Source organism: Eucyclogobius newberryi, unplaced genomic scaffold (genome assembly GCF_026437365.1).
Source record: "Eucyclogobius newberryi isolate DKJ021-1_F unplaced genomic scaffold, fEucNew1.0.hap1 SCAF_9, whole genome shotgun sequence".
NCBI classification, from domain to species: domain Eukaryota; kingdom Metazoa; phylum Chordata; class Actinopteri; order Gobiiformes; family Gobiidae; genus Eucyclogobius; species Eucyclogobius newberryi.
The window spans coordinates 36,769,251-36,794,250 of NW_027316532.1; the positions used below are offsets into that span (position 1 = coordinate 36,769,251).

The 25,000-nt window shown below is 46.0% G+C and overlaps 4 protein-coding genes across 5 annotated transcripts in view; 2 read left to right on the top strand and 2 right to left on the bottom strand.

The window, feature by feature from the left end:
* Positions 1–1,098: 1,098 nt before the first annotated feature.
* LOC140353512 (uncharacterized) lies at positions 1,099–6,522 on the bottom strand. Its single transcript, XM_072438086.1, has 4 exons — positions 6,254–6,522; positions 4,119–4,696; positions 1,717–1,997; positions 1,099–1,107 (listed from the first exon to the last, which is right to left on the bottom strand). The coding sequence occupies exons 1-4, from the start codon at positions 6,520–6,522 to the stop codon at positions 1,099–1,101; spliced, it is 1,137 nt and encodes a 378-aa protein (XP_072294187.1).
* Positions 6,523–10,124: 3,602 nt separating this feature from the next.
* LOC140353924 (uncharacterized) lies at positions 10,125–12,091 on the bottom strand. The gene is made up of 2 exons (XM_072438721.1): positions 11,538–12,091; positions 10,125–10,819 (listed from the first exon to the last, which is right to left on the bottom strand). Exons 1-2 carry the CDS (start codon positions 11,852–11,854, stop codon positions 10,588–10,590), a joined length of 549 nt encoding a protein of 182 aa, XP_072294822.1. The 5' UTR covers positions 11,855–12,091; the 3' UTR covers positions 10,125–10,587.
* Positions 12,092–12,866: 775 nt separating this feature from the next.
* On the top strand, positions 12,867–19,269 carry dhcr24 (24-dehydrocholesterol reductase). Its single transcript, XM_072438836.1, has 9 exons — positions 12,867–13,152; positions 13,482–13,637; positions 13,737–13,842; positions 14,659–14,777; positions 15,663–15,926; positions 16,331–16,474; positions 17,269–17,466; positions 18,793–18,974; positions 19,067–19,269. The coding sequence occupies exons 1-9, from the start codon at positions 12,922–12,924 to the stop codon at positions 19,218–19,220; spliced, it is 1,554 nt and encodes a 517-aa protein (XP_072294937.1). The 5' UTR covers positions 12,867–12,921; the 3' UTR covers positions 19,221–19,269.
* A 2,801-nt stretch (positions 19,270–22,070) lies between these two features.
* Positions 22,071–25,000, top strand: part of LOC140353566 (transmembrane protein 205) — a 42,055-nt gene continuing 39,125 nt past the window's right edge. The window contains exons 1-4 of one of the 2 annotated variants that reach the window (XM_072438169.1): positions 22,071–22,156; positions 22,860–22,985; positions 23,115–23,278; positions 23,345–23,672. In XM_072438169.1, coding sequence (XP_072294270.1) covers positions 22,886–22,985; positions 23,115–23,278; positions 23,345–23,647 — 567 coding nt within the window. In that variant the 5' untranslated portion in view covers positions 22,071–22,156; positions 22,860–22,885 and the 3' untranslated portion in view covers positions 23,648–23,672. Of the gene's footprint in view, positions 22,157–22,859; positions 22,986–23,114; positions 23,279–23,344; positions 24,898–25,000 lie in introns of those variants that run through there. The other variant, XM_072438168.1, reaches the window with a different exon arrangement.

Below are 25,000 nucleotides of genomic sequence, written 5' to 3' on the forward strand. Positions count from 1 at the left end.
AAATGCAATTGCCCAGGGGGGACAAATGCAATTCAATTCCAAGAGGGGACGGATAGGATGAAATGCAATGAATTGCCCAGGAGAGACAATTGCAATGAAATGCCCAGTGGGGACAAATGGGATGAATTTCTCAGGGAGGACTACTACATTGGAATTCCCAAGAAGGAGGAATGCGATGAAATGCCCAGGGGAGGCAAAAGTGATGAAATGCCCTGGGAGGCAGAAAACAGTGAATGCGATGAATTTCCCGGAGAGGGAACTGTTGCAGTGGAGGAGGAATGTGATGAAAGGCTCAGGGAGGACAAATGCAATGAAATGCCCCGGGGGAAGGAATGCAATTAAATGCCCTGGGGGGACGAATGCATTATTCTCTCATTGAAGTCTTCCCAGTATTAAAAAATAAAAAATAAATTGACAAAAACCTTAATACAATCTTAACTGCAGTTTGTATTAGTGAATTTTGTTGCACTTTGGATTGCTAATCACAGAACAATAACAATACAGGATAATATGGCCATTATGCTTATTATTGTAAGCAAATCTTCATTATCATGGATGAAACCGTGAAATAACGTAAAATATTGTGAGGTTCATAGTATTGTACCGTGAGATTTGCATATGTTACATCTCATACGTGCTGCAGACGTCTTTACTGTCCAGTCTTTGAGGTCTATAGAGGTGGACTCCAATCAAGTTATAGAAGCTATTTACCTGAGCTCAATTTTATTTTGGTAAATTTGCAAAGAATTCTAAAAACCTTCTTTCAAGTTATCATTATAGGGTGTTGTTTGTTGAGGCAAATAATGTATTGAATCCTTTGGTAATCAGGCTGTAACTTAACATAATGTGGATGAATACATTCCGGATGCACTGTATCTAGGTGAGATCAATCTAAACTTGACGTTACACTTCTGTTGTCTCCATTATGAGCTCCCGACACCCACAGACAATGGTCTTTAAACCCACTTAGGACACTGTGAGTCCATTACCTTTCCTGTGTGTCTGAGATACACACTACTTCCTCTGGGTTCTTCTGGAGACCAGGCTCCACAATCATCTGCAAAACAGAACAAATTGTCCAGATGCAAGTTACTATTGTCAATATCTCTATAATTGAATGACGGCACTGACGCTTACGCAGAGATTTTCTGTCATAAAATAATCAAGTCAATTGATGTCCATACGTCATCTTCTTTTGCACACGGAAAACAAAAGGTAATGATGGAGTCGTTTTGTTTTCTAAAATGATAATGTCTAGAATGAGCTGTGTTTTAGGTGACATTACATTACATTTCAAACTTGTATTGTTGCCTGTATCCTCAACGGACAATCAGGAAATTACAATAACATAAACATGAAATATTTGAGCAGTACATTTGACACAACAGCTCTACACCAGGGAGACAAAACAATCTTAAACTCATTATTTATGTTAAAAGAGGTGAAGGAAATACTTATTCAAAGGTTTTACATCACTATTTTGGCAGTAAAGAAGTTAAATCTCCAATGACAAACAATAAACTCAAGAGTAAAAAAGTCATGACCGATTCAGTGCTCAAATTGCCCAAGTCATTTTACAGATTACAAATGACTTAAAGGACTAAAAAAAAGTGTTTTATCCATTGAAAAAAAAGTAGAAATACACTTCATTTGGATTTTTTATTTTCACTTGTCAACACTTTAATCGTAATTGTCTCCAGCCTGTTTCCACCGTACCTTGGGGCAGCACTGACAGAAGCTCCACACCGTCCCAACACACAGCATTATGAGCCCCAGTGCGCACATTGTCCCATAGACGTGTGGCTTTTCCTCCACCATGATGAAGAGGCCCACAGCTATCACGGCCAGTCCTGCCACCATCAGCCCCGACCGGTACGGCTTCCCTTCTGCCATCGTGCCACAGCCGACAGTAAACCTGAAACTCAGAATACTTGTGGCACAGCGGTGATTGTGCGAGGTGAGTTTGAAGGTGAGGGTGGAGACAGGGTTCCAGTCCGCTGCCCGTTACAGCCTGCTCAGGTATAAAAGTGCGGCTGTGTGCGACTAACAAGGTCACTTTGCTGCTGGCGACGGGAAGGGAAGTTAACAACTCAGCTTTGAAACAGTAGTAGCTTTATAATTGTTTAGTGTGGTGAAAATATAAATACAATACGTTACAACACAGTTTAAAAATACTGGTAGGCAGAAGTACAGTGAAAAAATAAGACATGCAAATACATTTAAACTTCATGGGGCTACTAACTATGAGCCACTTAAAGAAATCATTGACTAACACATTCATTATTCAGTCTTAAATCCATAAAACAATGCTAAAAATGCCTTGGATTTATATAAAACCTTTACATTCTTGCCTCATTCTCTGCCCAAGGACACAACAGAAGTAAATATGCACTGGTCAGAGCTGAGATCTAACAACACACCAACAAACAACTTTCTTTTACATTCACCATAAGCACCATTGAGTCATAACCAGGGGCGGAAAGTCATTCATTTACTTTTAATTGTATTTGAGTATACTTATAATCATGTAACTGTAATTAGGAACGTTTAAAACTCTGAACCGCGCTGCATCGCCTGCTCCCATTGGACAGAGCTCACATAATATTAGGATTGTCATTTAAAAGGTTTTGTTATATTGATTGATCCAAAAAGTATTAGTACTTTGAGGGTTTCATTTTTAGGACCGTTTTTGCAGCAGTACTTGTACTTGTAATTGAGTACATTTTAAGCCACTGTATTTTTACTTAAGTACATGATCAATACTCTTTCCACCTCTGGTCTTAACTGTAATTAGACCACTTTTCCACTTTAAATAAATGTAACAATAAAACATACTTAAGCTAAACAATAACATAATAGCTTTCTGCTGTTAAGGCACTGAGTGTGTAATCAATATGTGCAAAGGCAAAGCAGGAACAGTGCGGATACAAAGAGAAGGCTTTAAGCTGCAGTAGTGGGGCACATACTTATTAAACTCTGCAAATGTCCTTAAAAGTTCTGTAAACAATGAGTGAGAAGTGAATCGTTAGATCCATCTGTCCTTCATCTGCTGCTTTGGTGAGGAATATTCATGTAAGAGTTTAGTGCATACTCATTTATGCATCCGCACCTTATCTTTGGTGAAGCGAGAAAGATGAATCACACAGCTCCTCTGGCGATGCATACATTAAATAAAAGTGTCTAATATAAAGCGAACGTTTCTGATCAAAATGAATGGCCGTAAAGGGAAGACAAACCAGATAAATCGGTCACACGACTGTGGTCACCTGAGAACTTCCCGCACGAGTCTCAAGTCCAAATAAAAGGAAGGACATAAGAAATATATATATTTTTTTTTTCAAATTCCTGCAAAGGACAGGAGGATATTCCTGAGAGACAGAAGGTGCAATGCCTCATTTAGGTCAAATGATTTGAAACAGCCTTCTTCATTGGTTAAATCACTTAAGGCTGTTGAACATGTCTGCAGTGTGCATAGTATAAACTTCTAAGCCATTTCCAATCAGCTCAAACTACTTTTTACAAAATACTGTCCGAAACTGCTCCTCTCATTCCATCACCAGAGTCCAGGCAGCAGAGGCAGAGCACTAACACTGATTAGACTCTTCTGCAACAGTAATGCACTCAGTCCACTGTTCACTCTGCTCCTGTCGGTCCCTCCAGTCTCTGCTCCTGTCTCTGCTCCTGTCTCTGCTCCTGTCTCTGCTCCTGACTCTGCCCCTGACTCTGCTCCTGACTCTGCTCCTGACTCTGCTCCTGACTCTGCCCCTGACTCTGCTCCTGACTCTGCCCCTGACTCTGCTCCTGACTCTGCTCCTGACTCTGCTCCTGACTCTGCTCCTGACTCTGCTCCTGACTCTGCTCCAGTCTCTGCTCCTGTCTCTGCTCCTGTCTCTGCTCCTGGCTCTGCTCCTGGCTCTGCTCCTGACTCTGCTCCTGACTCTGCCCCTGACTCTGCCCCTGACTCTGCTCCTGACTCTGCTCCTGACTCTGCCCCTGACTCTGCTCCTGACTCTGCTCCTGACTCTGCTCCTGACTCTGCTCCTGTCTCTGCTCCTGTCTCTGCTCCTGGCTCTGCTCCTGGCTCTGCTCCTGACTCTGCTCCTGACTCTGCTCCTGACTCTGCTCCTGACTCTGCTCCTGACTCTGCTCCTGACTCTGCTCCTGTCTCTGCTCCTGACTCTGCTCCTGACTCTGCTCCAGTCTCTGCTCCAGTCTCTGCTCCAGTCTCTGCTCCAGTCTCTGCTCCAGTCTCTGCTCCAGTCTCTGCTCCAGTCTCTGCTCCTGGCTCTGCTCCAGTCTCTGCTCCTGGCTCTGCTCCTGGCTCTGCTCCAGTCTCTGCTCCAGTCTCTGCTCCTGACTCTGCTCCTGACTCTGCTCCTGACTCTGCTCCAGTCTCTGCTCCAGTCTCTGCTCCAGTCTCTGCTCCTGGCTCTGCTCCAGTCTCTGCTCCTGGCTCTGCTCCAGTCTCTGCTCCTGGCTCTGCTCCTGGCTCTGCTCCTGGCTCTGCTCCAGTCTCTGCTCCTGGCTCTGCTCCTGGCTCTGCTCCTGGCTCTGCTCCTGGCTCTTCATCACAGTGTCGTAGGAGGGTGGTGGCTCCATGGTCCATGGTGGAGGAGTGGAGGGGACTGGAAGGTCAAGTTCGGGTCCCCTGCCGACTGAGTTCGATGACATTTCTCGTCGGATACGGTCCAACCTCCTGATGTAGAAGAGGAATACAGAACTTGATAGTAAAATACCAACTTAAAGGCAGCATCAAATAAGCAGAACTATTTTCTATGGGGTTAGCATGTTCAGCCAGTCTTTGGGCAAATGTCCTTCCTTGCATCATTAAACTAAAACATGCATTAGCCTAATCCTCCAAAAGGCTGTCCCTGGAGAGTTGCTCAGACTGAAATGATGGCAAATAGAGACTGGAAAAGCCCTTTTGTAGTCCTGACCAAGATTCTGACTCAAGACCCTGAGAAAGGAAGGTGGTCACCATCTGCTCCTGACATTTTGTCTTAATGGCATCATGAAGGATGAAATGCAGAGAAGACAAAATGGGGTCAGTTAATTATACCTCAAACTTAAGTAATGGTATGGCAACATTTATATTAGGAAACATTTGTTTTAAATTAATGGGGGAAGTTAGTGGCGTTAGAAAAAGGGCTGATGATGGAAACTCTGTGTCTCGCTCCGGCGCTGGAAGAGAAGCAATCTGTCTTGTTGACATTTTTGATCTTTATTTTAGGTATGTCTATGTGAACTATTTTCTACCCATAATCACAACAAATCCCCTATTTCTTTTCATGTCAAAAGATTATGTCCTGCTTAGTATCAGAGCATAATAAACATGTATGAAGTGCGTGTCGACAGCTGAACCATCGGCTGGTCTGCAGAGCTGGAACGGCCTGGACTTTGTCTCTTTGTTTTATTTAGATTATCCAACACAACGGAAGCACAGAATATTTACCGATGTGGCATAAATCAGAGATGAGATACTGATGGCTCTGTAGCTGCAGCGAGTCACCCAATAACTGGAGAATAAGTGTAGCTGGGCCATAGGCACAGATACACTGCCACATTTCTCTCAGTCGTCCCTAGGGCAGCTGAGCCAAGTAGTAGCAAAAAACACTGTCGATTTCAAGAATAAACGAGTGCCAGAAGGCTATGTATTAAAGTATTGTATTAGACATATTTTATTAAAGTATTAAAACATTTGCATTAGGTGTATATGCAAATAGTCCATTTAAGTAAGTTAAGAAACCAAATTGGTTTATAGTTTTACTTCCTAGTTGCACATGAGCAGCAGATGTGTCAGAGGCAGAGGTAATTCCCAACTGTTACCTAGCAACTAATCTATACACAATAGCAAACATTCATATAATCAAATTGTCTCTTGTTGATGACATCACAGAGGGATTCTTTTTTAGAACTCAGCTCTACTTCCACTAAACTTCACCTTCAAAATGTTCCTCACAAAATGCTCCTTGACTGATGTAAACCTATGATAAATATTTACAACAATTACTCACCAAACTAAGTAATAGTAAGAAACACATGAGAACAAACCTAGAGGTAACAGTATATGTTTGCAACTATGTAAAGCATGTTAACCTGAACTACAGTAACACTTCCTCTTATAGTGTTTATAATGTTGGACCATTTGCACCACTCCCAATGTCACAGAAGAGCCAGTTCAAACACGCACCTGTAGGAGTTCCACCTGGACTCAGCCCAGAGTAAATACGGTTCTGTTTGGTGGATAACTCACCTTTGTATAGCCAAACCCTGCTGAGGGCTGAAGCGCGTCCCGGTCCGCGGGTGCAGGAGGAAGTGTCCCGGGACGCTCGGTACCAGGTGATTCTCCATGGCTCTGCAGCAGCCCGCCCCCAGGAGCCCGACGCCCCCCAGAGCCAAACACACCCCAAGTCCGAACAGAGGAACAAGTCCGTTCAGACCCAGAACGATACTTATGATGACTCCCGCTGCAGTCAGGACCAGCCCCAGGCACAGGAGCGCGCCCTGAGGCATCGACATCATGGGGCCAGCTCCCACTGCCAACGGCTCTACAACAAGACACGAGCACAAACCCCATGACACAAAGGTTCAAACTGTCACAATCTCGCATCACGACGCAGTACCTCGACTTATCTTAGGGTGAGTGGACAGAAAACCCCTTTAACCATATCTTCCTCTTCTGTGTGTCCTGCAGCTTTACTTCCTTCTTTTGACGGAGGAAAACGCTGGCCAAACCATAAAAGTCCGTGCGTGTCCACACCAAGTCACTGTTGCCACTCTCCCTCGCCTCATGTTCCTTGTCTTGTCTCCTGTTGCTCGGTTTTCGGTCTCCGCACAACCTATATCCGGTGTGGAGCTGTGGAAATGAGCAGCAGAGACAAGTCTGTGTGGTGGGCTGGGCTGGGGATGGACCGGGGCTGTCCACAGCAGCAGTGAGAGCAGTGCATGGGGCAGTGGTGCTGCAGAGGAGGGACAGGGGGGACAGGGGGCAGTGGAGGGACAGGGGGCAGAGGAGGGACAGGGGCGAGAGGAGGGACAGGTGGAGAGGGGGGGCAGGGGGCAGAGGAGGGACAGGGGGCAGAGGAGGGACAGGGGGAGAGGGGGGACAGGGGGCAGAGGAGGGAGAGGGGTGAGAGGAGGGACAGGGGGAGAGGGGGGACAGGGGGCAGAGGAGGGACAGGGGGCAGAGGAGGGACAGGGGCGAGAGGAGGGACAGGTGGAGAGGGGGGGCAGGGGGCAGAGGAGGGACAGGGGGCAGAGGAGGGACAGGGGGAGAGGGGGGACAGGGGGCAGAGGAGGGACAGGGGGAGAGGGGGGACAGGGGGCAGAGGAGGGAGAGGGGTGAGAGGAGGGACAGGGGGAGAGGGGGGACAGGGGGCAGAGGAGGGAGAGGGGTGAGAGGAGGGACAGGGGGCAGTGCATGGAGCAGTGGTGCTGCAGAGGAGGGCCAGGAGGGACAGGGGGCAGAGGGGTGAGTCAGGGGCGGGGGGCACGTGCAAGGTAGACGGGGCAGGGGGAGAGGAGGGACAGTGGGGGGAGGAGGGACGGGGGGGAGAGGAGGGACAGTGGGGGGAGAGGATGGACAGTGGGGGGGAGGGACGGGGGGGAGAGGAGGGACAGTGGGGGGAGAGGAGGGACAGTGGGGGGAGGAGGGACGAGGGGAGAGGAGGGACAGTGGGGGGAGGAGGGACGAGGGGAGAGGAGGGACAGTGGGGGGAGAAGGGACAGTGGGGGGAGGAGGGACGGGGGGAGAGGAGGGACAGTGGGGGGGAGGGACGGGGGGGAGAGGAGGGACAGTGGGGGGAGGAGGGACGGGGGGGAGAGGATGGACAGTGGGGGGAGGATGGACGGGGGGGAGAGGATGGACAGTGGGGGGAGGAGGGACAGTGGGGGGAGAAGGGACAGTGGGGGGAGGAGGGACGGGGGGCTAAATGGTGTCATTTGTCGGTCCGTTGTCTGGTCAGACTCTTTACAAAAGGATAAAACACACATAAAGCTAAACCCATTTATTTATGACTTGTGTCCTCGGGACATGTCTTATACAGCCTGTCCTATGTCCTATGTTAGAGAGCAACTGTCCAGGATAATACACCCAAGATCCATAAGTCACCTTCATCAAGGATTAGGCCCCAACAGACGCTCAGTGAATGTCTCACTGGAGGACAGAGCAAGAGGAAGAGGGACCAGCCTGGGAGGACAAGCCCCTCAAGCTCCCAGGTCTCAGGTAGAGGACCCGAGGGGGGACATTCAACTCCCGGGGGTGTCCAAACTATGGCCCAGGGGCCAAATGCAGCCCTCCGACCAATTGTTTTTGGCCATCAGACTTCCTGCTCAGGCCCAAACAACACAAAGATGTACTTTTTACAGTAAAATAAAAAAAATAAAAAAAAATTAAAAAAAAATAAATCAAACATGTTTATGTTACAACTTCCTAATATTAATGTTCCAAGTCATATTAAAAGTGTGGAGGCTCATTGAAATTATGTCGAATGCTAAATTTCAAATGGTTCACTTCATTGTCGTGTTGGGGCCCTCTGCTCTGTATGAGCTGCATAATGCGGCCCCTGGTGAACATAATGCGGCCCCTGGTGAACATAATGCGGCCCCTGGTGAACATAATGCGGCCCCTGGTGAACATAATGCGGCCCCTGGTGAACATAATGCGGCCCCTGGTGAACATAATGCGGCCCCTGGTGAACATAATGCGGCCCCTGGTGAACATAATGCGGCCCCTGGTGAACATAGTCTCCTAACCGGCTCTTACCAGAGCGGAATGTTTTGATGAAATCGATGAGAATTGTACTATAAAAATCAATTATTGATAATACATTTCACATACTTTAGAAAGTTTTGTAGAATTTTGGCCATCAATCTCATTAAAGAATATATAAGGAATATAATTATACTAGAACAGATTTTTGCACAGTGCAGCACTCAAAGTGAGACATGGACAATAAAGCCACAGTGGATTTTTCTATTGTCATGTAGACGTCACATTCCATATGAAAAAGGTTCTAGAAAGTAAGACATTAGCAACAGCCGACCAGGACCTTCTGACACACAATGTTTTCTTTAGGCATTTAATTAAATATCGGCTTATATGGTGCAACAGTAAACAGGGTTATCCTTTTTACTCCTGCCTTCTGTTGACATGACGGCCTCGTGCTTTATCTGAACATGTAAACTGCACATTATTAGGTTCTTCGTCCTCCAGGTCGCAGACGTTTGCCGTGACAACTTCAAAAGAGAACAATCAAAATCATAGACAATATTTTGCAACAAAGAGAGACCCAATCTACTATTTATTAATGACAAGTTCTCCATCCAAAGAGGTTATGTTGTAATGAGGACCTTAAGCATGCATACAGCAGTAATGACCTCGTATTTGTGTCTACATTTGTGGAGCAGCAGAGATCTGTCTTTGTGCCGTCTCACCTTTTCACAGTGCTTAAGTGGTGATCCTCTGAGCCGGGGCGTCCTGTTACAGAGGTCCCAAGGCAGAGCAGGGACTCCTTTTTATCACAAAATCAATATCCTCCTTCATCGGAAAGTCAGAGGTAATGCACATGCTCCCTCTGAGTTAGACACTGTTGTTGCATTTCGGGCGTATTCTCATATTCAAAAAATGATGTATAAGACTTGTGTGCTTAGAAAAGGTCAACATTTTACACCGTTTGGCCCAGAGTTGTGCAACTCAGATGGGAAAATGTCATCTCTCCTTAGTGTAAACTCCATGTGTGTGTCTTAAGCCATCACAAAACCAAATCTGTATTATATTGTTATTTTGTTGGGACATTTCGGGTTGTAGCCAGCAAAACCGGGCCGTGTTGTATAGTTCACACAACGAAACACATTTCAATTCCTTCACTAGGGGCGCTTTAGGGTCAACGATCCACAAATGCAGGTCTGGATTATGGGAGATGACACTGATGACTAAAAACGTACATTTTGTCATGGTTTAAACGTGTGCAAATTTCAAATAGTGCAAAAAAAGCATAATATAAAAAGTAATGTGATGAGTTTGGTAAAGACTGGGTGGATTTGCAACCAATAACCCAAAGCCCTTTATTATTTACGTCTCTCAAACAACTGTGTGCATTGCAAGAACAGTAATGATGTTTGTTGTACACTTTTCACACCAAAAACCAACTAAGATCATCTTTGACTTTCCAAGTACAACGAGATCAAAAGCCAGAGTTTATCAGGCCTGAATAAGGGCTAAATCTGATCTAAAACGTGTCCCAAAACAAGAATCATCAATGGCTAAGGCAGTTCTATATAACAATGAATCCAAATGAAGACAAAAACAGATTTGTCTCTAAATAAAGGGCACCACGTACCGCCAGTGTTACAGTTGCCAGAGTTTGTGAAACACTGGCTTACCCGTTAGAACAAAAAAGATTTCAAGTTAGAGGAATCTTAATGGACCTCGTAGGGCACTTTGTCTCATTATGGTCAGACATTTGTAACTCAATTGTCTATTTCACCTCTTTGCACGAGAGCATGCCCGTATCTCCGCCACATCTTGCATGCTTTTAGAATATGTCTCCTTGTGAATTAGTCTTTTTTCGGGTCCAACATGAAACATTACACCTCAAAGCTGATCTCCCTGGATTGTCCAAACAGTGGTTCTGAGGCAAGGTGCGTGTCGGAGTATGCCCGGCGCAGGTGAGTGGAGCTACACGTGGTCTTTATAGCCACTTCATATGGAGGTGGAGGTCCCAGCCAAGGAGGGGGGTTGGGGGTGGGACTGAAGCCCCCCTGCTCCATCGGAGGGTAGTCGAAATCCTCCCTGTGAGCTCCACATCTGTGACTGGTCCTGTTAAAAATATCACATTTTATTGTAAGTACTACACCGTCCAAACATACATTGATTTGTGTTTGTGGTTTTAGAGATCTGATAGCGCCAGAGTCAGGTTTCAATTGTAGATGTAGGCCGGGGATACAGGATCTCGAGTCATAATACACAGAGACCGTAAGACTCTTGTACTTCTGCTTCAGTAACTATGGTAATGATTTAGCCAAAGGATGTGTACCGGCAATAACTAATAACTAATAATACTATAATTATTGCCAGTCCAAGAGGGGCTGATATATCCATACGAGGGCTACAATAAAACCTTTTTCATTCATTCTCTATCTCGTGTTCCCGTTGGGGGACACGGGTGATTGGAGCCAATCCCAGTGACTTTGGGCCTTAAGCAGGGTACTCCCTGGACACAACACAGAGACACTGACGAACATTCAATCAATGGGGCAATTTAGAGTTGCCAATTTTCCCTAACACATGCATGTCTTTGGACGGTGGGAGAACCCAGAGAGAACCCACAGTAACACGGGGAGAACATGCAAACTCAGAGGGATCATGTGATGTTAGTCTGGCCCGGGAATCGAACCCACAATCTCCTTCTTGGGAGGCGAGAGTGCTAACTGTGCACCCCGATAATAAATACATAATAAGAAAACCTTGATTTCAATAACTCTGTAGGCCTGTATCTAAGTAAATAGGCTTAAATGAATAAATACAAAGCTCTAACCTTGGCAGAAAGGTTGATTGTGACTCCACAAAGTGGTGTCCTGGAGGAGAGAAGAGCGCGTGGCTGCTGAAGTTGGGGTAGTCGTTAAACGGATAGTGAGGACACTCCGGGTCAAACTCTTGATGGTTGTAGTTTGTGGTGCTCTTGCTGTTCATGGCCCAGAAGAGTCCCAGGATGAGCATGACGACCCCCAGCACCACACTGCAGAGAGAGAAGGCCTGCAGCCGGCTCTGGTACGAGGTCAGGAAAGCGGTCGAGCCTCCGGTCACGATCAGGAACGCTCCGACAAAGATCGCTCCGTGGTGCAAAAAGGGCATCTTACCGGAGGAGAAGGATGTAGAAGTCTAGGAGTGTCCCATGGAGAAGCTGCTCCGTGCGTAATGACGCACCACTCCAAAGTTAGAGAAATCCAGTCAGACGATAATGTTCTTAAATTGTTTGTAGTCAAAAGTGTTGCATTTTCAGAAAACTCTAAAGATCTAATCTAAAGAACCATTTTAGTCTCCTATAAGTCAAAATATGGAGAATGCACCTCGGCAGAAGTGAGCAGTCAGGCGGATAGAGTGTTTCTCATCAGCAGATGGACCGGAGGACGGAGAGCACATTAAGAACTCTTTCCTGGCGCCCCACCCTCCTCTGTCCGCCTCTGTCCGCCTCTGTCTAATGTGTCTGAAGAGGACCACTTTAGACATGCGCGTGCGCACAGCGTGAGAGGGACACAAACTCACATCATAGAATATCAACATCATATAATATCAACATATTATATTAGGTTTAGTGTCAAAACAGAGGGCCCTCAGGTCCCTCAGGTCCCTCAGGTCCTGCATGCATCCTCATCGTGCTCCTGACTCTAGCTTTGCTTACTTTACTTTTTTTTTTTTAAAGTGTACTAAATTATTAAGCAGTTTTTAAGGAACTTTACGTTTTTATTTTGAAAACTAGTTTAGCAGGTGTAGGGTTTTCGTTATTCATTTTTAAATGTAAGATTTTGTAGTTTCCAAAGCCTAAAGTGGGACAAACCTGTCCCGCACCAGGCGGAGGCTGGAGCCCCGGAGGCTGGAGGCTCCGGTGGAGGCTCCGGTACAGCACGCGCGTGGTGTGACTGTGATACTGCTTCCCGATTGGTCCAACTTCATAGACACTATTGCTCCAGAAGTGCAGAAGGCCACATATTTAGCCAATCAACGTACTGGACAGACTTGCGTGCCCGCCTATTTACTAACGAGAGCCAATCAGTGAGCAGTGGGGGCGGGATGAAGCGACCACTGCTCACGACGCACCAGTAGAAGCCGCGGCATCTGTAAAGAACAGAGTTCAAGAAGACACTTTAAATGTCTGACGGCTCCTCGTACTTCACACACGAGATCGTTTTTTCCCTCTAAAGATGGATTCTCTCCTGTATTTAGGGGCTTTGGTTGTCCTGTTTCTGCTGTGGATTAAAGTCAAAGGTGTAGAGTACGTGATCGTGCACCAGCGCTGGATATTTGTCTGTTTGTTCCTCCTGCCCCTCTCAGTTATATTTGATGTTTATTATCACGTGCGCGCGTGGATCATCTTCAAGATGTGTTCTGCTCCCAAACTCCACGACCAGCGCGTGCGAGACGTCCAGCGACAGGTGAGCTTTTCCTTACCTGTGCGAGCTGAGCAGATACAATTCACACTTACAAGCATGCTGCAGTAGTAACAGTCTACTTCAAGGTCAGATCAGATCATTGTGCACGTCTGTCTCTGTTTTTGTATTTGCATGTAGTGAGTATATCACGTAGAGAGGGAGAGATGACCTTTATAACACTGATAATGATAAGAGAGATGTTTATTGATCTCACAGTGGAGACATTTCCTAATAAAATGCAGAGATAATGCAAAATGTACAGCCTGATATCATGGCAAAGTTACATGTGCTTGCTTGTCACTGCACTGATATAACTAAGTGAACTTTTCCAGGTTCGTGAGTGGAGAAAAGATGGGGGCACAAAGTTTATGTGCACAGGCCGGCCTGGCTGGCTGACCGTGTCCCTGCGAGTCGGAAAGTACAAGAAAACTCACAAGAACATCATGATCAACATGATGGACATCCTGGAGGTGGACACACACAGACAGGTACGACACGAGCACGTATTAGTTCATATTTCATATCACGGCCCTTGTCGACGTGCATGTAGCTTAGTGTGAACTTTAAAGGTGTCATTACTCGTGTAGGTGGTGCGAGTCGAACCTCTGGCCAACATGGGACAGGTGACCGCTCTCCTCAACTCAATTGGTTGGACTCTGCCAGTGCTGCCCGAACTCGATGACCTCACTGTGGGTAAGGCAATGTCAAAACGGGAATAAAATGAGACCGAGAATATATATATACTCCGCACTATAGAGATGTTGCCTTTTGCGTGCTTTTTGGACGGACTGGAGTGTTTGTATACCTTGGTTTTACATGTACTGGCCAAACACTTACGCTTCGCAGGATCACACTCTCAAAACATCCTGTATCGTTGGCGTGATCCTTCATGATTACATTCTGTAGTATCGGATATAGCACTACAATAGTCTAAAACTGAATTTCTCAGTCCCTTGAGCATCTTGGATAATTATTTTCTTGGAAACCATGACCATCTGATCTATTGCGTTATAAATAGATTCACTAATAATTGTGATGCAGATTAGACATTTCCTCCTCTCATCACAGTATCCTGTCTCGACCTTAAGTGATTTCTCTAATTGTGTTAAAACATTGATGCTGTAGCTCAAAAGATGAGGCTGGGAGGAAATGGCCGCCACATTGGAGGCCCCTGTGGATCAGGTTTCATAATGGATTTTTTTGATGTCATAAAAGCAGCATAAACAATCTCATGTTTTCCCATCAGGGGGAAGCTGGATTCATTTTAGATTTCCACACAGGTATACATAGTACAAGTCAACAGCAGATGATTGATGATGAAATGGTGATTGACCTGAACACAAGCAATAAACCGAGTCAAATATTTCATGCATGCACGATATCTGAATGTGTTATGGTTATTATAGCATATATTTTGTTGGGCTTGTAGTTTAAGATAATCCTACACTAACTTGAAATACATTTTGTTTTTCCAAGCTCACTGACATAACAATAATGACTCTGTCTCAGGTGGGCTGGTGATGGGCACAGGCATCGAGTCCTCCTCTCACATCTATGGGCTGTTTCAGCACATCTGTGTGGCCTTTGAGCTGGTTTTAGCTGATGGGAGTTTGGTCCGCTGCTCTGAGGTAATCAGAGGGTTGAGTGCACTGTGGTCTGTGAAATGTTCTGTAATTGATGCACCAAGTAGAAAAAACTCCTGCTCCAAGAAGAAAGTGGTTAGTGCTGTGAGGCTGCTAATGTGTGGGTCGGGTCTGGTGATAATGCAGGCTCTAATATTGGGATCCCAGTGATTCCCACTTATTGCATAGAATAATAATTATTATTGATGACATTTAGTTTCCAATGCAATAATAATAATAATAATAATAATAATACAGCTTACTGCAACCATTATTGTATTTTGGGCCAGATGTGTAGTACGCTAGTCTCCTTTAATCATACATTATAGTTGCTGGCCACTTTCCTCTAAATGGGACCATTGTTTATTATGAGAACACGTGTTGTGTTGAATCTGTGTTGTTCACATGCTGATGACTTCTGTCAGCTTGTGATGCCTCTCTGTGCTCTCATTTCTGTTCTTGAGCGCCTCTGCTCGCTGCACCGAGCCTCTGCGCGCTGCACCGACCTTCTGCGCAGCTGCACCGAGCCTCTGCGCGCTGCACCGAGCCTCTGCGCAGCTGCACCCTCTGCGTGCTGCAGCCTTGCAGCCTCTGCGCGCTGCAGCCTCTGCGCGCTGCACCGAGCCTCTGCGCAGCTGCACCGAGCCTCTGCGCAGCCCCACCAGTCAGTTTCATATTCTTGCATATTACATCCCCATAATTTGGAAAACATAATCCGAGCTTTTAGACATAATCTGTAAAATACAATATGTCTCTTAATACCTAACTCACCTCCAGCTCCCCCTCCTGTCTTAGCTTCAATAGAATAGCTAATTTATACAGTATAATCAAAAAAGAAAAGGTAAATATAAAATTCAACAAGCAAAAATCAAAGTGCTTTTCTCTTCACAGGAGGAAAACTCGGACCTCTTCCACGCTGTGCCTTGGTCTTGTGGTACACTCGGGTTCCTTGTTGCAGCTGAAATCAAAATAGTTCCTGCTAAATCATGGGTGAAGCTGCGCTACGAGCCAGTGAGGGGCCTGGAAAACATCTGTAAACACTTCACCGAGGCGTCCCAAAACAAACAGAACACATTTGTGGAGGGCATCCAGTACTCGCTGGATTCTGCTGTGATAATGACAGGAACCATGACCGACCACGCCGAGCCAGATAAGGTCATTCATTCATGTTGTTTAGTTATCAAGTTGTTGTTTGTTTGTAGTTTTTTTTTGATTTTTGGAGGAAAGTGGCATTTTCACTTCCCATTGTAGGAGGAACAATAAGTGACACATTGATATCTTTATAATCAAGAATGTTTAATAGAGGAAATGAAAGGTTGGCCTGTCCAATAAAAACAGTTAGGCAGGTTTGCTGCATTAGTTCACACAGATTATTCATATCTCACCAGGAGCATATAAAGAAAATTGTGAGTACTTTATGTAATACTAGTACAACTCTATTCTTTCCCCCCCTCTAGTATGTGTAAATGTAGCATACGAAAAACAATCCTCAAAACCATTCAAGGGAAAAGGTTTTTGACGACACAACTGTAGGTGATTTATTGTTTGCATCTAATTAGATCAATAGGATCGGGCTGCACTTCAAACCCTGGTTCTTCAAACACGTGGAGGGTTACCTGAAAAGAGACTGCTCCGGAGTAGAATACGTCCCGCTCCGACACTACTACCACCGGCACACACGGAGCATCTTCTGGGAGATACAGGTACACCAACACCATCACTAATCGGGTCAAACATTATGAAAGGCGCAAATAATAACGCTGATTATTGGCGGGAAGGGAGAGTTGATGAGTCTGTGAAGGCTGTGAACGTGATGATTTAGTATTATTGTTATTTTTCTCATATTTGGGGCAGTGAATTCCGAATTGTGCAGGTCTTTTTCACGTTTGTAATATTAAGTCTTGACTTTTGATATTGCAATGTTTAACACAGTAGTTGTTTGTTTCATCACCAACTGCTTCAAATCATTTTTCCTCCACGTTTTTAATACTGTTTTGCGTGTTCACATTTAGAGCCCATGCTACAAAGAGTATATAAACTGCTGCACGTGCACCATTAGCCATTAGTGACAGAGCATCTCAAAATGACCTGATGAATTATGCACGGTGATGGTTTAACTTCCCTTTTGTTTGCGTATGGTCTCTAAAGTGGTAGAAACATTTTGGAGATGTACAAAGTGACTAGAGTCAGAACAGACTGGGCATTTGAATGCATTTGTTTTGGTTGTGTGTAAAAATGATAATGAATGGGGCGTTTGTAGCGCCCTCTGGTGGACAAAAGCTCTACAGAACTTGTGCCAGATTGTGTTAAAAGTACCCCTGTAAACCTAAATCTAAATCTTACTCTGCAATAACAATAGTAAGGCAAATTACTAATAAATAAGTACATACATAAATACTTGAACTAAAATCTAACTTTTACTGAGAAAATTCCTATTGAAGTGAAATAATCCAAACATTTTTGCACGTACTTTAAACCAAATTAATGTTTTTTGTAGGATATTATTCCTTTTGGCAACAACTCAGTGTTTCGTTGGATTTTCGGGTGGATGGTCCCTCCAAAGATCTCGTTGTTGAAGTTGACTCAGGGGGAAACGATCCGTCAGCTTTACGAAGAGCACCACGTGGTCCAGGACATGCTCGTGCCCATGAAGAACCTGCACGACGCCATCACGTGCTTCCACCAGGAGATCAATGTAAGCACTTTTAGATTAACTCTAGAGTCAGTACTGTGATGCTAGACTACATTTCTGCATATTTGTCACACATCAAACTTTAATATTTCACAAAGGAACTCAAGGCGAACATGAATAATTGTTCATCTTATGCTGTCTAAACTATGGGTGCAGAAAACGATATCAGTATTTTCCAGAGTATAAGTCGCACCAGCCAAAAAATGCATATTGGAGAAGAAAGAAAAAAACACTTAAGTCGCACCGGAGTATAAGTCGCACCGGAGTATAAGTCGCACCGGAGTATAAGTCGCACCGGAGTATAAGTCGCACCGGAGTATAAGTCGCAGTTTTTGGGGACATTTATTCGATAAAATCCAAGACCAAGAACAGACATTTCATCTGTAAATGCAGTTTAAAATAATAACAGATGAGAGAACATGGTGAATAGGTGTATGTATGCTAACGCCTTCAGCTACATGACGTATGCTAACGCTAACACCTTCAGCTACATGACGTATGCTAACGCTAACACCTTCAGCTACATGACGTATGCTAACGCTAACACCTTCAGCTACATGACGTATGCTAACGCTAACACCTTCAGCTACATGACGTATGCTAACGCTAACACCTTCAGCTACATGACGTATGCTAACGCTAACACCTTCAGCTACATGAGGCACAGACAGAACTGTGGTAAGTGTCTGGTATGTTCACGTAACATATGAACAGTTATTCAGATAACTATAGCATAAAGAACATGCTAACAAGTTTACCAAAGCATCAGTTTTACCCCAAATCACTGAATTCTTCTTCCTCCGTGTCACTTCTAAACAACTCCACAAACTCCAGAGGAAGTGCAGATTCTTCTTCTGCGTCGCTTAGAGCCGAGAGCGCCCTCTTGTTATGTGACATGCGGGTGCCAGTGTGAAAATAATGAATAATATCACATATAAGTCGCTCTGGAGTATAAGTCGCACCCCAGCCAAAACTATGAAAAAAGGTGCGACTTATAGTCTGGAATATACGGTACTCGATTTTCAAATTTTGCAACAACATTCATAATATTATTGCTCTAATCCAAACTCAATCAATCTCATGTACATTAGTTTGTAGCTTCATCCTGAGCATGAATCACCAGTACAGTAAAGTACAGTAAAGTAAAGTAAAGTACAGTAAAGTACAGTAAAGTAAAGTACAGTAAAGTAAGCATAGCTCAGCAGCTTTTCATAGCATTAATTAATTAAAATTAAAAAAGGCTTGGTGAGTTCAACATTTAGTGAGATTTATATGAAAAAAGCATTCATATATAATGACATTAACTTGACTAAATATGTCACATCTTAGGTTTATCCCCTGTGGCTGTGTCCATTTATTCTGCCGCCGGGTCGAGGGATGGTCCACCCCAAAGGTCAGGAGGAGGAGGAGCTTTACGTGGACATTGGAGCTTATGGAGAACCCAGAGTGAAACATTTCGAAGCCAAAGCCTCGACGCGACAGCTGGAGAAGTTTGTCAGAGACGTGCACGGGTGAGCGGGACAGTTTGTGAACGTTATCTCTGAAAGCAGCATAAACAAAACATATGGTTACAGATATAATGTGGTGGTCTGTCCCTGCGCAGGTTCCAGATGTTGTATGCAGATGTGTACATGGACCGCGAGGAGTTCTGGCAGATGTTTGATGGACACTTGTATCATCGTCTCAGAGAAGAGCTCGGCTGTAAAGACGCTTTTCCAGAGGTGTACGACAAAATCTGCAAAACTGCTCGACATTAACCACAGATCCACACGGAGCATTTGTGGAGTCCATGATCTGTTAACTTCTACTCCTTCAGATCATTTTAATTCATTGTTAGTTTCTGTTTTTATACAGAAGCTATAAATGTTTTGCAGGAAATTTATATATCATTATATAATAACAATATCTACTCTATTTATTACCAAACTATAATTTATAACACAATGTTTTATAAGATCCATATATTTTCTCATATCTATAAAGTAACTCTGAGTAGAACATGAACTAATAAAATATCTATTCATGCAGTAGTTTAAATGTGTGTCTTCACTTACACATGGGGGACAGAGCGCTGGGACACAGGGAGACACATTGGGGTATCACACGGGGGACAGACAGATCCATGCCAGGGACACATGGGGGACAGACAGATGCATGCCTGGGACACATGGGGGACAGACAGATCCATGCCTGGGACACAGGGGGACACATGGGGCCTGAGACACAGGGGGACACATGGGGGACAGACAGATCCATGCCTGGGACACAGGGGGACACATGGGGGACAGACAGATCCATGCCTGGGACACATGTGGCCTGGGACATAGGGGGACAGACAGATCCATGCCTGGGACACAGGGGGACACATGGGGGACAGACAGATCCATGCCTGGGACACAGGGGGACACATGGGGGACAGACAGATCCATGCCTGGGACACAGGGGGACACATGGGGGACAGACAGATCCATGCCTGGGACACATGTGGCCTGGGACATAGGGGGACAGACAGATCCATGCCTGGGACACATGTGGCCTGGGACATAGGGGGACAGACAGATCCATGCCTGGAACACAAGGGGACAGACAGATCCATGCCTGGGACACAGGGGGACACATGGGGGACAGACAGATCCATGCCTGGGACACAGGGGGACACATGGGGGACAGACAGATCCATGCCTGGGACACATGTGGCCTGGGACATAGGGGGACAGACAGATCCATGCCTGGGACACAGGGGGACACATGTGGCCTGGGACATAGGGGGACAGACAGATCCATGCCTGGGACACAGGGGGACACATGTGGCCTGGGACACAGGGGGACAGACAGATCCATGCCTGGGACACAGGGGGACACATGTGGCCTGGGACATAGGGGGACACAGGGGGACAGACAGATCCATGCCTGGGACACAGGGGGACACATGTGGCCTGGGACACAGGGGGACAGACAGATCCATGCCTGGGACACAGGGGGACACATGGGGGGACACAGGGGGGACAGACAGATCCATGCCTGGGACACAGGGGGACACATGGGGGACAGACAGATCCATGCCTGGGACACATGTGGCCTGGGACATAGGGGGACAGACAGATCCATGCCTGGGACACAGGGGGACACATGGGGGGGACACAGGGGGGACAGACAGATCCATGCCTGGGACACATGTGGCCTGGGACATAGGGGGACAGACAGATCCATGCCTGGGACACAGGGGGACACATGGGGGGACACAGGGGGGACAGACAGATCCATGCCTGGGACACAGGGGGACACATGGGGGACAGACAGATCCATGCCTGGGACACATGTGGCCTGGGACATAGGGGGACAGACAGATCCATGCCTGGGACACAGGGGGACACATGTGGCCTGGGACACAGGGGGACAGACAGATCCATGCCTGGGACACAGGGGGACACATGGGGGGACACAGGGGGGACAGACAGATCCATGCCTGGGACACAGGGGGACACATGGGGGACAGACAGATCCATGCCTGGGACACATGTGGCCTGGGACATAGGGGGACAGACAGATCCATGCCTGGGACACAGGGGGACACATGGGGGGGACACAGGGGGGACAGACAGATCCATGCCTGGGACACATGTGGCCTGGGACATAGGGGGACAGACAGATCCATGCCTGGGACACAGGGGGACACATGGGGGGACACAGGGGGGACAGACAGATCCATGCCTGGGACACAGGGGGACACATGGGGGACAGACAGATCCATGCCTGGGACACATGTGGCCTGGGACATAGGGGGACAGACAGATCCATGCCTGGGACACAGGGGGACACATGTGGCCTGGGACATAGGGGGACAGACAGATCCATGCCTGGGACACAGGGGGACACATGTGGCCTGGGACACAGGGGGACAGACAGATCCATGCCTGGGACACAGGGGGACACATGTGGCCTGGGACATAGGGGGACACAGGGGGACAGACAGATCCATGCCTGGGACACAGGGGGACACATGTGGCCTGGGACACAGGGGGACAGACAGATCCATGCCTGGGACACAGGGGGACACATGGGGGGACACAGGGGGGACAGACAGATCCATGCCTGGGACACAGGGGGACACATGGGGGACAGACAGATCCATGCCTGGGACACATGTGGCCTGGGACATAGGGGGACAGACAGATCCATGCCTGGGACACAGGGGGACACATGGGGGGGACACAGGGGGGACAGACAGATCCATGCCTGGGACACATGTGGCCTGGGACATAGGGGGACAGACAGATCCATGCCTGGGACACAGGGGGACACATGGGGGGACACAGGGGGGACAGACAGATCCATGCCTGGGACACAGGGGGACACATGGGGGACAGACAGATCCATGCCTGGGACACATGTGGCCTGGGACATAGGGGGACAGACAGATCCATGCCTGGGACACAGGGGGACACATGGGGGACAGACAGATCCATGCCTGGGACACATGTGGCCTGGGACATAGGGGGACAGACAGATCCATGCCTGGGACACAGGGGGACACATGGGGGGGACACATGGGGCCTGGGACACAGACCTGAGGAAGCACTCACAGGCCCCGCCCACGGCACAAACACAACCTGTGGGACCAGAATCAGATTTAACTCCTGCAGAAAACGTCATTCGGATTATTGTGACTTTTCTGTTGGTTTTGGGAGTTCTGGTGAGTGTTTTCTGGATTCATACGTGGATTTGTTGATATCTCGATGTAAAACTTGTCAATATCTGTTGTGGCAAACTGTTGCTATGTCACAAAGCTAACTTAGGGCTAACTTTACGTGAGCGACACACTTGAGAAAACAGCTGTTCTTAAAGTCTTTAAGTGATCTAGTTTGTTATTTGGGTTTTATTAGTAATGATGTTATTGCTACCTAATGAGTGTAAGTTGTTATGGCTAATAACATTAGCTCATTAAGCTGCGTTCAGTCGGTCCTGGTCCTGGTCCTGGTCTGAGCACAGTTTGAGTCCTGGTGTAGACCTGGTGTTTGGTGCTGTTCTAGTCCTGGTTAAGTCTTAATCTAGTCCAGGTTTAGTTCTGGGTCAAGTCCCAGTTTACCGGTTGTCCTAATGTTGATGTGGTGAATGTGTCCTTAGTCAAAGGTGACTTTGGAGTTCGGACTTCATGTTCTGAACTGCTTAGATTGTTTGAATAGCACTAGAACCTGAGCCTCGTGTCATGTCCACGTGTGTTTCACTTTTACACTTCAGGTTCCGTGTCTGAAGCACCAGAGACTCTGCTCTTTCTGCTCTTTCTGCTCTTTCTGCTCTTTCTGCTCTTTCTGCTCTTTCTGCTCTTTCTGCTCTTTCTGTTGATGGAGACGTGTGTTTCACTTCCGCATTGACCCTCGTGTGTCTTGTTTGGACAGGCTCAGCTCAGCTTCTGACCTGAAGGATGACCACTGACCAGGAGCCCACCTTCACCGTCAAAGTGCTGCAGCTGCTGCTGCTCTCCACGTACTGGGGGATGCAGATATGGGTCACCTTTGTCTCCAGTGGGTTACACTCACCTTTACATTACAGTTTTAACCTTACAATGGTTTATTACATTGTAACTAAATTATGACAGTTTGCATGCAGTTGAGGGCACAATAGCCTAATTATTTTATTTTATTTGCACACAGGTTTTATTATGGACAACCACTTGAACAGACACACATTTGGGTTCATTCAGAGCCGACTGATGCCCTTCTATCTGCACCTGGGCTCAGCATGTGCCTTCTTCAATCTCACCATGTATGCCGTGTACCACCCCAGTGACTTGTTGGATGAGAGGGAGTCTTTTCAGGTGGGTCAATTCAATCTTTGTAATGTACTTTCATATATATTTCACATCTTTACTTTCCCCCACTAGATCTTTATCTTCTTCATCTCTGTGACGGTGGCGGCCGTTAACGCTCAGTGGTTTGGACAGATGACCTCAGAGATCATGGTTGACATGCACCTCATTGAGCAGTCCTGTGGTCTTGGCCAGGACATCGGCTTGTCCTCGAACCGTGAAGCTTACGCCAAACTGTGTGAGACTGATGTCAAATACAGGCACCTGAGCAGCCGCCTGTGGCTCTACAGGCTGCTTTCCTCCCTGTGTAACTTGTGCTGTATCGGCTGCAACTTCTACAGTCTGTGCTACATGGCGGAGAATCTCGTGGCTTTGTAGTCAGCCCGGTTTGTCGGACTATTTAGTTTTATAAGTTAAGAATAATTTATAAATTAAGAAAAAGTCTTTGTCTCACGTTACCTTTGCCATAGAAGTAAAGGTAAGCTGTACCCCTCTTGTTGTTCAGGATATAATTAGATGTGATTTTTACTGAGGTTTTAGTGGAGCTGCCTTTTGTCATTAACTCGGCAGGAGTCCAATTAGTTTCTGCAACATGAGTCACGCCTCACCTTTCACCCAGTGACTCCCATGGCTTTGTTCACAACAGTTTTCATCGAGAACAAGCTAGATGCCAAAAGAAAGACACCAATAATAATCTATTTAAAAAAATAATAGGATATTTAGAGATTTTTGCACTGCACTTTTTACATTTAGTAGATGGTGAAAGGGAATTAATTCCACGCACCTTTTCCTGCTCTTCCTGTTCGTCTTGAGGATTCAGCTGGTTAAACTGGCCAAACTGCAACCAGTGCAAACGGACTCTCCATGTCTTCTCAATATCAATATATTGCACATACTGCATGTTAAATGTTCCTAATGTTATGCAGGAGGGTTTGTTTGTTTGTTTGTTTGTTTAGTGCAGATGATGTGGCCTAATTTCGGGAAGACTTTTATTTTGTTAACTTAATTGTTGGATTGTGTTCATTTATCTCCTTTTATGATGGTCTGTAGTGACACATTCACAACAGATGCAGAATGACCTTAATTGTAAATGCAATGCGTGTATGACTTCCAGATTGTACTAGATTGTTGTAAACTGCAGAGACAATCATTTTGTGCAGCTACAGGAATGACCACTGGTTCTAATGCAGATTCATAATTACTCTGATTGTGTTTTCACAAAGATAAGCAGGGTTCTGGCAAAAACAATGCAATTTACTTCCATAAACAGTTACAGTATGTTAAAATGTACAGTATTTGAAGCTTGAGTCATTTGCACTTTGTCTTTGTACAACAATGATCAGTGAATTTGTGAGTTAACAAAAGACAAAGCCATAAACAAATTACACTTAACGTAAGTCGTTGATTTGTTTTTATTTGTAATAATTTAATCCATATGTAAATGTTTTAAGCTGTATCCTTGTTTTGTAAAACGGTGCTCTTTTATACAATGCAAATTGTACAGCTGGACTCAACTGTTTGCAGACTTGTCCACAGAGGGATGATGACCGCTGTGGGCATGATGCAACAGGAGAGTTTTATCTATATGCAACAGATGCTTTGAGGTCCTTAAGGAGACGTCACGGTGAATATTTTAACTGTAACAGAGGCATAGATTGAGGTGATGGGATTTAAATAAAGATTTTATTTATGTTTTCTTTTTGGGTCAAGATTTTTTGTTTGGTTGTTTGT